Here is a 16,960-nt window from a genome sequence, read left to right on the forward strand (position 1 = left end):
GCTGTATCTATCACTATCTCTTTTTTACTACATTTTTCCCACAGTGGGATTTAACTGTAGCATTAACATCTTTATATTTCCCCCCTCACCTACTAAAACTTTATTATTCTTAACAACGTGAGTGGTATCTTGTTTCTTATACTCAGCTCTAAGATAAAAAGCATACACTACTGATTAGTATTCTTATTACTACTGTAGGTATTAGCTTTAGAAAAGGTAACATCTCATTAAGCCAAAATGCCAATTACTGGAAAAAAAAAAACCCTTAAAATTTTTACATTTTATGATGTTGGATTAATATCAATTTAAAAATTACTATAACGTGACAATTTTTTACTGAGTAATTTCATCTTAGCTGTAAATGATAATTCAGATGCTTTTAGATAAAGTGGTGCATAAATATGGTTGAAAATTGATTTAACTTCTTGAAGAAGATACTGAAGAATGACACATTTTGTTTAATACACCAGCTAATGCAGTCCTAAAAGCTGAAACAACTGCCAGTTCACAGTCCTAAATTTGCTGTGGGAGATTAATGAAAACTTATATTTTGCTGAAATTTTAATAATGGCCAGATGAGACAATAGAATTTTAGTAGAGGTATTAACAATATAGTATAACCAGCAAAAGGCTTGTCAATTTCTATATATTAATATTGTTCAAGACTTATGTGGTTGGATCTTGCTCAACACACTAATGCTTCCTGCATTGACCTTCTACACTGTGGTGGTGTAAATTTATATCCCATTTGGGGATTTCAACTTGTAGTGAAACTACAGAGAGTTTCCATATCTGGAGTCTAGTAACAAGTGGAGTACTTGCTTTTTAGAAAGGAGAACAGTTACCAGGGGGAGGAAAACCCTGGCACTTGAGTCAAATACACACTACTGATACAGAAGCAGGCTTCCTTTTAATAGAGATAATTTGGAGTTTCAGAACTGCATCCTATTTGTCTCAGCAGGTGCTGCGATCACAGCCATGGAGAGGAGCAGTGTAAACTTAGAGGGAAACAATAAAACCTCAACGCTCAATTTTTCCCACTTGCAAAAAATTTCCCCTTTCAGTGTATAAATCCACACCCAGATTTTCTTGTCTACAGTACATATGCTCATCTCTGTGTTGAGAGAACTTAAGTGCCTACAGCTAAATGCTTAAAAGTATACAGTGGAAAAAACATGTTCCAAAGATATCAGCCTAACAAGAACCTTTCCAACTATCTGCCCCATGAGAGAAAGGATTAGACTTGTGTGCACCTCGGCAACACAGAAAACAGCTACCTGGCATTATAATCTAAAGGTATTTTTTAAATCTGCAAACTGGACCGTACCATTTGAATATTTTTTTTTTAACTCCAGTAAACTAGTGTATATGAGCATGTGAATTTGTGCATACCCATCTGAACAGTGTAACCACTCCACACTACAGAATGAGGAGATAAATTGTAACGGCTCCTTCAGAGACATTACAATGTATTTTGTCAAAGACCCTGTGTTAATGTCTCTATTCTATGGATTATCATAATGTATCATGTCAAACACCCATGCTGCAGTATTTCAAAGATACACTGAGATACGTCAAACTTTTGGTGCACTTAAAAGCATTTTGAAACACTATGGCATAGAGGTGCCTGGAAGGAAAGCAAGGACTATAATGGAATGGGTTGCCTTAGGATCAAAAGAAAACTGACTAGGAATATAAGTTAAAGGACTGAGTTCAACAGATAAAACTACTGAAATGCCAATGTAGGGCTGTCATGCATTCCTTCAATTACCCAACTGTGCTTTAACACTGCACTGTTTCAACCATAAAACTGTGTGTAGTGTTATGATACAATAGCAATATTCTGTGGTCATATATAATATAGCCTGCAGTCATATCACCTTGCATCAGATTTCTAGCTAAGCACGACCTGCCTGGGTGAGTACTGGAATAAGAACTCTCCAAGGAATACTTAGAGGGCACAGGAAATTATGCTGGGGATTCAACACTGGCACTCTTCATTCGGAATGAATAAAGCACAGATCCTGACCACCTGCGGTTCTTCCTGGAAGGTGCGGAGGTGTTAACCCAGTGTCCTGTCCTATTCCATGTTTGGTCTGAATTGCACCTGGGGAGGTAACTAACATTTTGCCTACTGCAGTTTTCAGACAGGTACAGCATTACCTCAAAGGATTGCACTACCTAACCTAAGATATTGGGTAATTTTACAATTCACAGTTAGCTATTTGTTATGTTCTACCCAAGAGGTGGCTGCATTTTGGTGGTGGGTGAAGACAGTCCTATGTCCCCCGAAGTTTAATACTTGAAATAATTGGTTCAGGAGGAGGATATTACACTAAAGAGGAAATGTGTGGACTAATAGCCAATCCAATCTGGTACCTAGTCAGAAATTTTGTAGTACCAAAAATAAAATACTGATCTCCTCTATAGTCTTTAATCAAAGGTTTCTTAACGTGCTTTATAAATATTAACTAATTAAGGTTAAAAAAAACTTGGCATGTTTAGACTTAAGAAGACTGCGGGGGGGACGGGACGACCTGATGATAGTCTTCAAGAACACGTTAAGAGGTGTAAAGAAGACTGTATCAATTGTTCTTTATGTCCACTGAAAGTAGGACAAGAAGTAGTTGGCATAATCTGCAGCAAGGAAAAGTTACATTCGATATTAAGAAAAACTTTGTAATTATAAGGATAGTTAAGCACAGGAAAGGTTACCAAGAAAGGCTGTGGAATCCCTGTCACTGATGGCTTTTAAGAACAGGTTAGACAAATCCCTGTCGGGGATGGTCTAGGTTTACTTGTCCTGCTCAGCGTGGGGGAATGGACTAGATGACCTCTCAAGGTCCTTTCCAGCCCGACATTTCTATGACTCTATAATTAAGACTCACAATACACCCTTGTAGAGTATTAATCTTCCATTCACAGCTTCAATGGGTGGCTTTCCACAAGTCATAGCCTCTCAATCTGTGTTTACTCATTTGTAAAATGGATATAATAAGTGTCTATCTCATAGGGGTATTATGAGGCTGAACTTACTCATATCAGATCCTCAGATGAAAAGCCTGAATAGAAGGGCACGTTAGTAGTGTTATTAATTCTTTGACTGATTAACTAGTAGCCACCAAAATCAGATTCAGAGATAACATTTTCATTAGAATTTAAAATTTGAATACTTGGACAAAGTTTAAATTATTAAACTGGGGGATTCTATATTGGAAATATTTCAGATCCTCTGTAATTCAGAACAACCTCTCCTAATCTTGTTTTATTTGGCTATGTGAAGAGGACGGCTTGAGGTTTGTAGAATTTCTCTAGTTGCATATCATGGGAGAGAAGCCAGGAATTCCACCATCAGAACAGATCATCTGTCTAAAGATGGCAATACATTAGGACCCCTGAGGGTGCACTGGATAATAGCAGTAATATCAGTAACAGCAGAGATAAATGAAATCCTGACCGCAGAACTTGCCATATTGCTCCTATACCTGCAGCTTTATCAGAATGTTGGGGAGACCAAAGGAATTCAACAACAGAGGAAAGAATCATCTCCAAGCGCTGACTGGCGACATCATCGTAAAAGATACTTGCCCCACATAAGCAGCTGTGAATAAATCTGTCAAATATTTACAGGCCTGTCAGGTGTTTGAAACGGAGATCACAATGTAGTTTTTGAACGTAAAAGCGTCTACTTGGCAAAGCAATCAGCTCAAGTGGACACTCCAGGCCTAGACCAAGAGTCTGTTCAGCAGCTCTGAAGTCAGAGACCAAGGGTATGTCTATACTGTGCACCTTACAGTAGCAAAGCTGCGCCATTGTAAGGCATGCCGTATAGCCACTCTTTGTCAGCATGAGAGAGCGCTCCTGTCACAAAATAAAGCCACCCCCAACCTGGGGCGGTAGCTTTGTTGGCAAGATCCTGCTGGCAAAAACGCTGTCCACGCTAGAGCTTTTCGTTGGTAAAACTTTTGTCAGTCAGGGGTGTTTTTTCTTCAGAAAGTGAGTGCAGTATAGACATAGCCCAAGTGTCTCACTGGGGAAACAGATACTATTCCAAAAAGTGGCTACTAAAGATCAAAGGTGTTAAGTTCACAACTACCGTGGCATTTTTTACTCTTTCATCATCTATTTCACTAGAGGCAAAGCACCATCATGTTGCTCTGTAAAGTTAGGTTCCTACAAATGATACAGGGATTTCCTGTGCGAAAGAGGCAGAAATCAAAAGTGAGAAAAGCTAAGACCATATATTGCAGAAACATAGCATCAAGAAAGATTAGAACTGTATGAAGTAAAAGAAATAAGGAAAACAAATATATTTTCACTATGTGCTTGAAAACAGGAGATGTGAGGAAACGGGCTCCAGGGAGGTCAGCTGCCCATCTCCTGATCATGGTTTCTAGCAAGAAAGAAAGACAGACAGAAAGACAGAGGCATGTCATTCTGATCTGACACACCCATGATGGGGACAGTTATTTATGACCCAGACAAAGAGGGGTCTGTTGCTTCTGAGGAGCCAGGCCAAATGTCACAATAAAAACACAAATTATATACCTGAGAGAAGAAAAAATTCTACCATCCCCTTAGGGATTGTGTATCTGAGAGCCCTGGAGGTGGCTTTTCCCTCAGAAAGAACCATGAGGTCTATGAGACAGACCTCAGATAATCTCTTATGAGCTGGGTTAATTCTTCTCATTATGTGTAGAGCATTAGTGCCTAGGAGGGCAGCTATAGCTGTGCTAGGTGTCTGGCCTGGCAGAGGAGGGAGCATAGCTCAGCTTGGGAGGACCATGAAGACGAGCAGACTGGTACCTCTGATGGTGTGAGAGAAGCCTGGTGGGCCCAGAAGCTGACTGGAGACGGAGGTCTCCATGCCTTGATGGAAACTAGGCATGATACAGACTATTTGATTTATTACCAGGAACCCATTGGTGAGCATTAAGACAAGCTGCTGCAGCTAGGGTCCACAAGAAAGGAAAGGGACTGAAAACAGAGCCTAGCACGGCCAATTTGGATGTTCACATGCGGACTCCATCACCCCAGCAGGGGGTTGAACTCTCTCAGTGACTAGGCCGGAGGGCTAAGCCACCTCCATAACCACAGAGTGCTGAAGACTCTACCGGGGAAAGTGAGGCAGAGCTGCTCAGTGCTGTGCCACTCCACCAGGGCGAATGCAGGGACAACCCCTCCACCACAGACCAGAGTAAGGTCTTTGTTCACGTGCAAAGCTGAGATTAGTTTGGCAAGATCACCCTCACTAGCCCTATAACTGCACTTAGTTCAGGCGATGGATAACAGAATGAGGTATATCATCAGAAGAACTGATTTTCAAATGGTGAAAAAGATCAAACAGTAAAAGAAACATCAAAATGGAGGCACAGGTCTAGACATTTCTACTGATGTGTCTACATGGCCTCCAGGAACAAAACATGGAGTCTGACTCAGAACACGAGGCATTAGCTGGCATGTGAAAATGACAGACTGCTAATCTCAAAGATACTACAGAAGTACCAGCTGTAGTACGGCTACTTAAAATATTAAATAGATGTGGCATATTCAAGAGCAAGCAAATATGTATTTCTTCAATGAAACAAAAATACATGATGAACTCCATTGCAAAAATGTCCCCTTATTACTTTAATGTACTAGTATATTGCTTAATGAAAGTTCTTAATTGTAATTCAATTAACTACATACACACAGTTCCCAATTACATTTTCCAGTAAGACATTGGCTTTGGTATGGGTCTAAAGGCACTTAACCAATTTTAATATATTAAGTCCAATTTCCCTTGAATACTAATTACTACCAAATGGTAAAATGAGAAAGAGGAACTTTCCAGAAGCAGGATGGAGAAAATAAACTAAATTAACCATGAAGTGTTTGCTGTTTTTCATAAAAACATTTCACATAGCAAAATGCAGGCATTCAGTTTAAGTATAAATCTGAATATAAGTTAAAAAGTTCCAAATTTGGGAGATGGTTTATTAGTTTGAGCATCTCAAGTAAATGTTAGATGTTTAGTAGTTTTCTGCATGTGTATTTCTATTAATGAAAAGTTTTCTGTTTCCACTTAATCCCATGAAATATGAAGTATACATTCGTCCAAAGGAAACTGGCATCTATTTTACTAGCATCTGTTTGGCGCCATGTGAAAAAATAAATGAGCACATTTAATAAACAGCTCTTCTAATCGAGATTCTTCTCTGTCCGAATACGTAAATAAGTTAAAGAGAAATAATTTTAAATAAGACCTAACATACAATATGGCTAATTCTATTTGATGTCAAGTTTTGATTTACACCTATCAATTTCTGGTTTCAGAGTAGCAGCCCTGTTAGTCTGTATCCACAAAAAGAAAAGGAGGACTTGTGGCACCTTAGAGACTAGCAAATTTATTTGAGCTTAAGCTTTCATGAGTTACAGCTCACTTCATCGGCTGCATTCAGTGGATGCAGCCGATGAAGTGAGCTGTAGCTCACGAAAGCTTATGCTCAAATAAATTTGTTAGTCTCTAAGGTGCCACAAGTCCTCCTTTTCTTTCTATCACTTTCTGTTTTGCATTGTCCGAGACCTACACCCTACACATCAGAGTTGGAGCTAACAAAAACCAATAATAAAATAATAATTTAATCAACAACCACAAGTAATCACAGACTGTATTTAACATCTCATCCAAAAGGTAACATCTGCAGCACCCCAAGGTCAAACGCTGCCATCCAAGTAGTGGTTCTAGGCCACAGTTTTAGGTGGGGCACCGTATGTGGTTTCAGCGAGGCTCCATGAGCTCATTAATTAACGACAGCGTGGCTGCTCAGTTGTTCTGTTAAGTTCGCTGTGGTCTTGGGGCTCCTTATAGGAATGGGCATTGAGGTGTGGGGAGGTGCACTGGAGCATCAGCCCCCACAAAAATCTTTCAGGGAAAAGCGACAGGGTTCCACTAGACTGCTGATAGTGGCTGAGAGAACTGGAATCCAGGTGAGTTTACTTTCTCTTTGGGGCAGCTGTCCTAATGGGAGAGTTACCACTGCACCATGCTGGGGTACTGGTTCAGTGCTGACTAGAGGGAAGAATAGGGTCACCTACTGATCATCAACACCTAGATGTTTCTTAGAGGCTTCCCATCCAAGTACTGACTTGGTATGACCCTGCTTAGCTTGGGAGAACTCAGAGGATCACACCACAGTTCTCATGGCTACGGGGAATACTATGCATCCTTGCCTGGTACTGTACAGATAGGCCTGGAAGTGCAATGTGTGTATTCAGCTTTGAACCAGACAGCCCAGGTTCAAGAGTTTGATTATATTTTAAATGAAATAGGCAAGATCGCCAAAAATATGATCAGTGCTGGCTTTGGTTCAGGAAGAGAACTGGTGCATGTAAGAACAATTTAATATTACACTGTTTGCTTTATGAAATTTACTTTTCACACAAAAGGAACAGTTAAGAGATATACTCAAAAAATATTAAACAATTCATATATATACACCCCAGGATAGGATTATGGAACAGTCTGATTTACTTAACAAGATTAAAACTATTGTGTTTGCACATTCAGGGCTGGTCTTCTCTACGGGCAGACCTATGCTGCTGCGATCGATGCAGCAGGGATCAATTTAGCGGGTCTAGTGAAGACCCACTAAATCGATGGCAGAGTGCTCTCCAGTTGACTCCAGTACTCCAGCTCCCCGAGAATGTTAGGGAAGTCGACTGGAGAGCGTCTCCTGTCGATGCAGTGCAGTGAAGACACTGGGATAAGTCGACCTAAGTTAGGTCGACTCCAGCTATGTTATTCACGTAGCTGGAGTAGCGTAAAACTTAGGTCGACTTACCTCCATAGTGAAGATAAGCCCTTAAAGAAGCTCTTCCAACTTTTGTAGGGTTTCTCCCTGAAGTACCCTAGAACAATAGGACACAGAAATAAAGGTGAAGCATGAAGGTGGTCTCAGGAGTGAAGTCTATCCACTCTGAACATGGGAACCAGGAACATGAGTTCTAATCTCAACTCTGACACTGAGTTGCTATTAGTCAAATCACTTCAGCTCAAAGTTTCAGTTTTGCCATTCATTAAATGGAGGACAGCACCACATACCTGGCACATGAGGTAGGAGTTACCCCACTGATGCTCCATCACTTTTCTATGTCATATCCTTCTTGGGGAAATTCAGGAAGAAATGAAAGAAGAAGAAATGCTATAGCCTTTAAGCATAAATGAAAGGATTTAATCTTTGTAAAGGAAAGGAAACCAGAAATTCCATGCTCTACAGCAAGGGCTCCAATCGCCACTCTTGGCAACAAAAAACCTCTTAGCATGAGTTTAACTGTGATCATAAATGCCACCAGTTTTCTGACTAATGAAGAAAAAAAAATGAGTGTTGCATAGAAGTGAGAAGAAAACTAAACGGAGAGCCTGGCCACTGGGAAAGTTGGAAAGACAGAGGGATGAACCAAAAGGGGGAAAACTTTATATTTGTCTCCAACAAATTTTGTGAAACTTATAAAAACAAAATAAAACAAACCCCAAAAGTAATGTTTTTGCATATCTGGAGAGAAAATAATTTTTCCCCACACTTAGATAAACACCACCTCTAAACCTCTGCTGTAGTTACATCTACATGATTAATTTCTTTTAGAGGTTTAAAAGCTGCTGCTTCTTGGGCAGCAATATTGACATGGTAAAACGTATCACAGACCAATAATTTTATCCACTGAATAGTGCTTGCAACAGAAAAAGTTTTATATTTCAAGTGTTTTTCACAGTTGGTCATAACTTTACAGAACAGAGTTTTAACAGAAAAGATTAATCAAGAAGTGATAAACAGGATGCACACCATTTGCCAAAAGGTATGAAATCAATCATTTCACTTTGGACTATTCTTTTGGCACAGTTGAAAAGTGCCTTAGGAAACAGAGCCTCTTCAAAACTTACTCGCCCAGCCGGTACAGCCTGTGTTCCAGAATACATAACTTATGTGAGCGTAAGCAATTTACAAGAGCAAAAGTGAAAAGGGCAAACATACTGTTCTCTCGGACAAGGCAGAATTCCAAAGTGCTCTGGCTCTCCAAGGTACAGTCTAAGTCTACTGGGACGTTGGGTTCACTCTGCTTCTCCAGACGATACTGAGGACCTGAAAGATAAAAAAAAAAACCTTGTAAAACTCTCTGGATTCTAATTAAAAGACAGCTCATCAGAGTCAGTTAACAATACTTAAACTCAAGAGGTAAAGTCAATGGTTGTTTATGTCTGAAGTACCTGTCCACTAGGGAAACAAAACAGTCATAAAGTAGTGGAGGATGGTATGCTTGGAAAGTGCATGGAAACACAGACTGTCCCAGTCACTGCCCACAGCCTGACACTTCCTGCCTACTTCACTGACAACAAAAAAATATCAACAAACATTTCTGACCTACACCCAACTAGCTCTATGTATCCGCCTGTATCCCCACCCATGTTTTCTCACTGGCAGTAAAGTTGTTTATTTGGGCCTCAAATTGTCCTTAGAAAAAGTAACATGCAGCTTTTTTTGACTCAGTATTCCCAGCCATTCTGTATCTGGTGGGAGCTGGCCTGTTGTGAAAGTTAGCTGGCCTGCACTTTGCCTCAGAAATGGAGCTATTCTCACATGCTGTCTGGAAGCTGAAGAACATTCTGAAGAGAAGGCAGATGCACTGCAGTATAGCTAAACAATTCCCATTTAAAGATACACAGTGTTACTTTGCTTATCTGAGTGCTTCCCACTCCCAGCCCAGGACAAAAAATGATGCATTCCTTATTGCAGGCTCAAATGGATGTCACGCGTGCGCACACACACACACGAGTGGATTTAAAATGGCAGGAAAGGTTGTGATTGTATTGATGAGCCATTAAAGCAAAGGCGACCATGACCAGGACAATAGAGGCACTCAGAGTGTATGCTGTACTTTGAGACAGTTGGGAAGCAGGCAAGGGTGAGGGTCGGTTTGCAAGAGAATTTATATTATGGATTTCATTTAATTGTGAAACTCAGCTCTACAATGCTGGGGTATTTCTTTTTCCTACTCATTTTGGGTCTTGTGACAGCCTAGACTTCTAATGCTCACAGGACTGGCACTGCCATTTTAGACATTAGCGGTGGTGACCAGTGCTATTTTCCACATTAGCTCAAGATAACATGACAGACTTTGTACACAGGAATGAGCCTTTCCAGTTATCATTGTTTCTACAGTTTCAGGTAACAGGTCCCAATGCTTGATGGAGTCTGATATCAGTTAATACCTCAATGGCTGTAAGCAGCAGCAAGGGTCACCAGGATATATACGAATCCATTGTCCTACCAGAGATCTAAATACTTTTCACTATTGTACACCTTACACTGAAATAAAACTACATACAGGGAACACTTCTCCCATTAGTGAAATGAAGCCATTTCTGGGGTGTTACGGGGGGCTGTTTGAACAGTGCACAGAAACACTAGGCAGCGAATTAGGAGAGTATGAGACACGTAACTTCTGTAAATGAAACTGCAGAGGAAATGTAAGCAGCAGAATGTCTCTTCCTAAGTAGATTGATTGAATCATCACAGCTAATACCCCTAACTCTTGCAAAAAGTACCATTGGGGTGTTAATAAACACTAATGGCTAGGACAGTGGTGGGCAACCTGTGGCCCATCAGGGTAATCCGCTGGTGGGCTGCGAGACAGTTTGTTTACATTGACTGTCCGACTGGGCTAGGACCTCTGTTTTCTCTCTCAAAAGATGAGCCAATAATTACATAGTGTGGTGCACAGTTGCTATGGGTCAAGGAAAATAATTTTATCCAAGAAACCCTTTCAATTAATAAGGAATGTACTCAAACCCTGATTCCCTTAACACACATGACATGAAGAATAGCACCAGCCACAGTGGTTGAGTCCCCCTTGACAGATATCGGGTCACTACAATACAAATGACTGCTACAACACTAGTACTTTAGGTTAGCGTTACAGCTGTGTAACAAAGCTGAGTAGTGAAAGTCCAGTGGAAAAATCTCTCAAACGATTCCACTGAAAAAAAACATGTTAAGACGACTTTTGGTATTTTAAAAAGCTAATTAGCCCATTTGTGCTTATTGTTAAAGTCCTTCCTTCTGGCCCCCAAAATCTGGCCAAAAATGCCACTGATAACTTAAAGAACATCTTTAATTTCTAAGGCAAACAGTAACTATCATTTAAATGATAGTTTAAATCATTATTTTCATTAACTCTCTTTGATCATGCAAAAATTTCAAAGTAGCTGCTTTTATACTCCAAAGCTATCTAAACAAGGAAAAGCTGCCTCTATACCTGAGGCACTTAGGGTCTATATACTGGCGCATGCCAGCTGATTCAGGCTCACAGGGTTCTGGCTAAGCGGCTGTTTAATTGTGGCTTGGGCTATAGCTTAAGCTCTGGGATCCTCCTACCTCGCAGGATCCTAGAGCCCAGGCTCCAGAATGAACCTGGACATCTACACTGCAATTAAACAGCCCTTTAGCCCAAGCCCTGCAAGTCTGAGTGTCTAACTGCAGTATAGAAATACCCTTACAGCACAATATCCCTCAACGCATACGTCCCATCAAGGCACAACTGTCCACAATAAAAAATTGTTTTCTCAAGTCACTAAAAATAGCAGCTGGTCTACCAGGCTGATTACGCAACTATGTCTTTTTAGTGATATGAAGGGTCTCTAAACAGGATCTTAATAAAGCAAAACTATTAACACTGAAATCATGAAATATATTCATCATATACTATCATAATTCAAAGTCAGTAAAGCATTCAGAAATATTTAAAACATAAAAAAATCAAGTCTTTTAGCCTCAGATGGCATGCCTCAGAGAAGGAATTTGTTAGCCAATTCATTTAAATTTACTACAGCATAGTTTCAATTATGGCTCCTCATTTTGTTTCCCCAGAAGCCATGTGAAGAGCACACCGCATGTTCTGAGTGTATTTTGCTCTTGAAACAGTGCATTATTTTTCTGTAAAATGGAGTCTCCTTATTCCTGGTGACTTTCAGAACAGATGCAGGGCCAGGCTATTTGCAGGCCACAAGAGGAAAGCACAACTATTCCCTCTGTGCGCAGCACAATTAGCAATTGCACATGTAGCTGGTTCCAAGCATTTATAAAACAAACTGCACTCCAAGAAAAAGCAGAGATATTTTATCTAAGCACAAATAGGAAAAGGAGCAAAGTATGTATGGCACCATCTTCCTTCTTCTACAAGACTTGAATCATTGCAAATCTGTCTCAAAAACTGAAAAAAAATAAGGCCTGGTTTGTCAGACAGAAGGACAAGCGGAACTTACTGAGGATAAACTTCAAATAAATACCAAAATCAAATCAATCAATCGATCTGGATTTAAATGTTGTTGTAGGTGTTTAAACTGACAAGGTAAAGCAGATTCAGACAGAGGGCAAAAACTGCCTGCTTAGTCCATCTTGCTGTAAGAGGACAGTAGACAATAATCTCCAATGGTCCCCAAACAACATTTGGCTGCTGCAGTACACACAGAATGAACAAAGTGGGCAGAGAGATTTGTAGCCTCTGATTTGAATTTCCATGAACTGGCTGCTTAAATCCAAATCTTAGTTCTTAATGTCAACTGTCTGATTCCAGAACAGAAAATCTTGCAGCATAAGAGATATGTATTTTTCAAATCCTTCTCTATTTGCAAACGACATGAGAGATCTGTGCTGCAGAGATCAGACCAGCATTAAGGTTATTGTAATTTTCTTAACAGACCATAATCTGTACAATGAGAACTGAAAGAGTATCACATGAATCCCAGATCCATGAGTACTTCAAACCTGGTATGGTTTACTAAGTTTTCCCACATGCTGCAAACTAGTACAAGGGCCATGCACAAATGGAAATGTTTTGGGAAAAGGAATGCATTCCTCAACTCTCAGCATCAGTATCTGTGATCCTTTTTAAATAAGATCTCAAACAGCTACTAAATACGCAAAGGCCTAATTTTAAATTGAAGCTACATGTGTGCTAACGGGACTTTGTTTATTTGATTTCCAGCAGATGCAGAGGGCAGAGAGGAGAGTTGAGCCTCATTCTCCCTTTTTTTCCCACCTCCACTGGGTCCCACCCGGGCCCCCCACCCACCACCACAGAGCTTTCCATGGGCACAGCTCCAGGGTGCCCTCAGACACTGAATTCATCTACCCCCAGAGCGATCCACACCAGTATACACCTCACTTCACACCCCTTGCCTTCTGTTTAAGATTAGAAGCTCTTGTTTGCTGGTGAGGTGCCCGGCACACTGATACGTTAGTAATAATAAAAGTTAATTTTGAGAAATAGGTTAAATGTAGTTTTACACACCGCATTCCCAACCATCCCCTACCCAAAGCTGTGGTTTCACTATCACTTGGTAATTCCTTAGAGGACCTTTCTTATGCCTGAGGCTGTGTGAAAGATGCACACAAAGAACAGGGGAACCCAGTGACATTGTCTAGATGTGGCATGTAGACTACAGACAAGAATGTATTTTTTCTTCATCTCAGTTACTGCCATTTTAGGTGTGACTAGTGACAACAGCAGGTAAAAGCAGACACAGTATGATTTCTAAGTTGACTCCATCCCCTTAGAATTATTGCTGAACCAGATATAAAGAATCATGGAGGGAGAGAATTAAAAATCATGTGCTCGATAGCAGCTTATCCTCTCCCTATGGATCACAGATTCCCCAGGCTCTGGATCCAGGCTGACAAAGTCGTCTTCCCTAGGCTCTACACACTCTCTGCCAAGCTGCACGGAGCAGAAGGCTGCCAGCGATTGCAGCTGGAGACCGTTTGGTGTAATCTTGCCAGTAGCGAGGCAATTTTGGAGCAAATTGTGAATTTTTGCAATTCTGTAAAATACCAAAATATTCTTAATAAATATACAGTCTGACTATAAACGAGATACTAAATTTAAGATTAAGCAAATGAAAAACCGCAATACTATAGGATTGCTGCTGAGGCAATTTCTATTGGAACAAATTCTTCAGAGAAGTGAATATTATATAATTCAGAGTGTAAATGGGTCTTTAGGCAGTACATACCCTTTAGAAATAGGTTTAAAATGTCAAAAACCTGTAGAAAGCTACATGACCTCTACGTTACAACAACAACAAAAAACGTAAGGGTGAGTCTATGGAGCGATTGTATTGAGTAAATAGAAACCTCATTTCAGATGTTCAAAAGATGAATTTATAGTGGAAATATCATGTAACTTAATGGTCTAATAACAAAATATTGCTCTGGGCATTTCAAGAGAATTTCCAAGTTATAATACCAAAGTTGGATTTTTATAGATTTTTGTAATTCTGAGGCAAACATTTCCACACAAGTTTAAAAGAAAACCTTCAGAACATGGCATATGAAAGGTAAGTGGCATTGTACCTCCATTTAACTATTTAACTCTTACCTTTAACTACAAGGACTATTGCTTTAGCATACAGCTCAGGTCTAACTGCAGCTGGTTGATACAGTGGTTCAGTATATTTTCTCACACTACCATTAACATGGGCAAAGATGGAGAGCCGGTCATTTCTGTGACATCCCACCATCAAACTAGGAGTTCAGGTGCTAGGAGAAAAACTGCTGTGGGCAGAAGACAACTCTGAGCCCCTCCAAGCCCCATCCCTGTTCAGTTATTTCACCAAAATACCCCAAGGGAATTACACAGAAAAAGGGCAAGCAGGGCGGCTGTGGAGCAACCAAACCTGGCATACTAATACATCCAATGAAAAAGGAGTGAGGTGCGTATGAACCAGGAGTGTGATCTGAACTAAGCCAAAATGGGAAGAGATGAAGCAGTTGTACCTGAAAGCAAATAATTTTTCATTCAAAGACTAGAAGAGATTAATTCAAGGGTACAATACATACCCATAGGCTAAGCTCTCTTTAGCTCTTGGAGGAGGTGCTAAGGTTGAACCCCTATTCCAGCAGACATTGCAGACAAGTTGCCTTGGGCACACTGATCTTCTTAATTTTTGGACCACACTGCTGGGCAAAATATCCTGCAAATATGAGCAAGTGCCTAAACACAAAGAATTGCAAAAGCTAGCACAGACAGAGCAACTCTTCACTTTTAGCAATGATTTTAACACACGCACTGATCAATTACTGTCAAACAACTGTACTAACTTCATCACAAAGGCAGAACTATTTATTTACAAAACAATACTCTAAACATCTTGACTGCAGACATCAAACTTGCATGCAACATTTAAATGTATATAATTATATAATGTACAATCCCACCAGTTAAAATGCTTATTTGCCCCTCGGTGTGGCTGCTAGAAAGATTTGTACTGTACTATGTTATTGTGTTAAACATTGAGGCAGCTGCCTCTTCAAATAGCAGGAGGATCATTAGGAATTTTAAAAAAAATTACATACAACAAAGTCACTCTTTAGCTTCCTATGGCACAATATAAAATTTACCCTTGGTGATGAGAACCGCAGAGTAAAATTGAATTAAACAATTCCCTCACAAAAGGAGAAAGGCGATGCCTATTACAACAAACCATGCCTGCTGCCTAGTGAAACTGCAAAGCCTTCAGAAAGGGTTTCGAAAGCCTGACCCATCAGTTCTAATTTTTAAAACTTATCCTTTCAGTCAAGACTAGAAAAAGGCCCATTCCAACTTTTATCTTTCCTACAAAGTACCGTTATCTTGGTCTGATGTCAGGAGCTTTATCTCTCTTTCTGCTGACAAGCAGAGACGAGAGAGATAAGATTGGGAACGAATCTCACTTCTCTGAGTAAATAAATAATCAATACTCATCTAAATGTAAATGAGAAAGTATCCCCCTCTGATAACAGGGCTCTTATCAAAGAGCCAATTTTCTGCAGACATTTGGCCTCAACCAAATCACCATCATTCAGGCCCAGCCTAATGGCTAAAAATCGTAACTAAATTGAACCGATCACCAGAGATCAACTAAGTTCAGCCATGGCTACTTCAGGTTCAAATGTTTTGGAATGCAATTTTGCCCCCATTAACTTTCAACAGCAATGAAAAATACTCTGGTCCGGGGTTGAATGTGCACAATAAACAAACTCAAACATTTATTTTTTTAAAGTGTTTAAACAAAAACCAAACCAACCCCAGCTGTGTGTGCAAACAAATAAATGTTACAATAAGGATAAAAATGGAGCTTGTGGGAAGACTTAGCTCAGTGTTTCAATCTGTATGGAATGCTGAGAGCTGCAATTCTGCTGCCAAATAGCAATTCAACTATTTAAAGACAGGTAGAAATAAAGAGTCAGACTAGATTAAAATGTCACTGAAGAACTAAGTGAACTTCTCTCTCTACAACATTCCCCTTATTTATTCCTATCACCAAAGCCTTGGTCTATGCCAGGGGTGGCCAAACTTACTGACCTCCGAGCCCTATACAACAATCTTCAGAAGTTCGAGAGCCAGCGCTCAGGGCTTCAGCCCTCAGTAGGTGCCTGCTGGGGTTTGGGGCTTCAGTCCCACTCCTGCTGAAGCCCTGAGAACCTCCTCCCCACTGGGCGGAAGCCCCTATCCCACCACCCCGCTGCAAGGCAGAGGTCCTTACCTCACCCCCAGTCTGGTAGGTGGAGAATGGGCATGGGGGGCTCTGTGAGTTGCACTTTAACAGTAAAAGAGCCACATGTGGCTCACGAGCCAGTTTGCCCACCCCTGGTCTATGTCCCTGTCAGTTCTTGCCTTGACTAATGCAACCCCCTTGTCCCTGATCTTCCCCATATGCACCCTGCAGCCCCAGGTTAGCCAGCTTGCTTCAGCTACAATCATTCTCCTCACCCGGTACTGGAACCATGTTTCTTGAAGGTCCCGCAGTGCCTTGTGATCCCTGTGACATCCCAAAGCCCTCATCCTTATTTCCAAGGCTTTGCATACCTTGACTTGCCCCCTACCTCCCTATACAAGCCCTAGCTCACCCTGTGTGCTTCCCTCTCTGCTTCCACACACAACT

At 40.6% G+C, this 16,960-nt stretch overlaps 1 protein-coding gene across 2 annotated transcripts in view; it reads right to left on the reverse strand.

Moving 5' to 3' along the window:
• MAPKAP1 (MAPK associated protein 1) overlaps window positions 1-16,960 on the reverse strand; it is a 161,844-nt gene that overhangs the window by 25,658 nt on the left and 119,226 nt on the right. Inside the window, exons 8-9 of one of the 2 annotated variants that reach the window (XR_014714317.1) lie at window positions 14,877-15,010; window positions 9,021-9,122 (exon numbers count right to left, since the gene is read on the reverse strand). Coding sequence is in view for 1 of the 2 variants with exons in the window: in XM_084649959.1 (XP_084506085.1) it covers window positions 9,015-9,122 (108 nt within the window). In the remaining variant the exon portion in view is untranslated. Of the gene's footprint in view, window positions 1-9,014; window positions 9,123-14,876; window positions 15,011-16,960 lie in introns of those variants that run through there. The other variant, XM_084649959.1, reaches the window with a different exon arrangement.

The sequence above is a fragment of the Lepidochelys olivacea genome, assembly GCF_965140295.1.
Source record: "Lepidochelys olivacea isolate rLepOli2 genome assembly, chromosome: 16".
Classification (NCBI taxonomy): domain Eukaryota; kingdom Metazoa; phylum Chordata; order Testudines; family Cheloniidae; genus Lepidochelys; species Lepidochelys olivacea.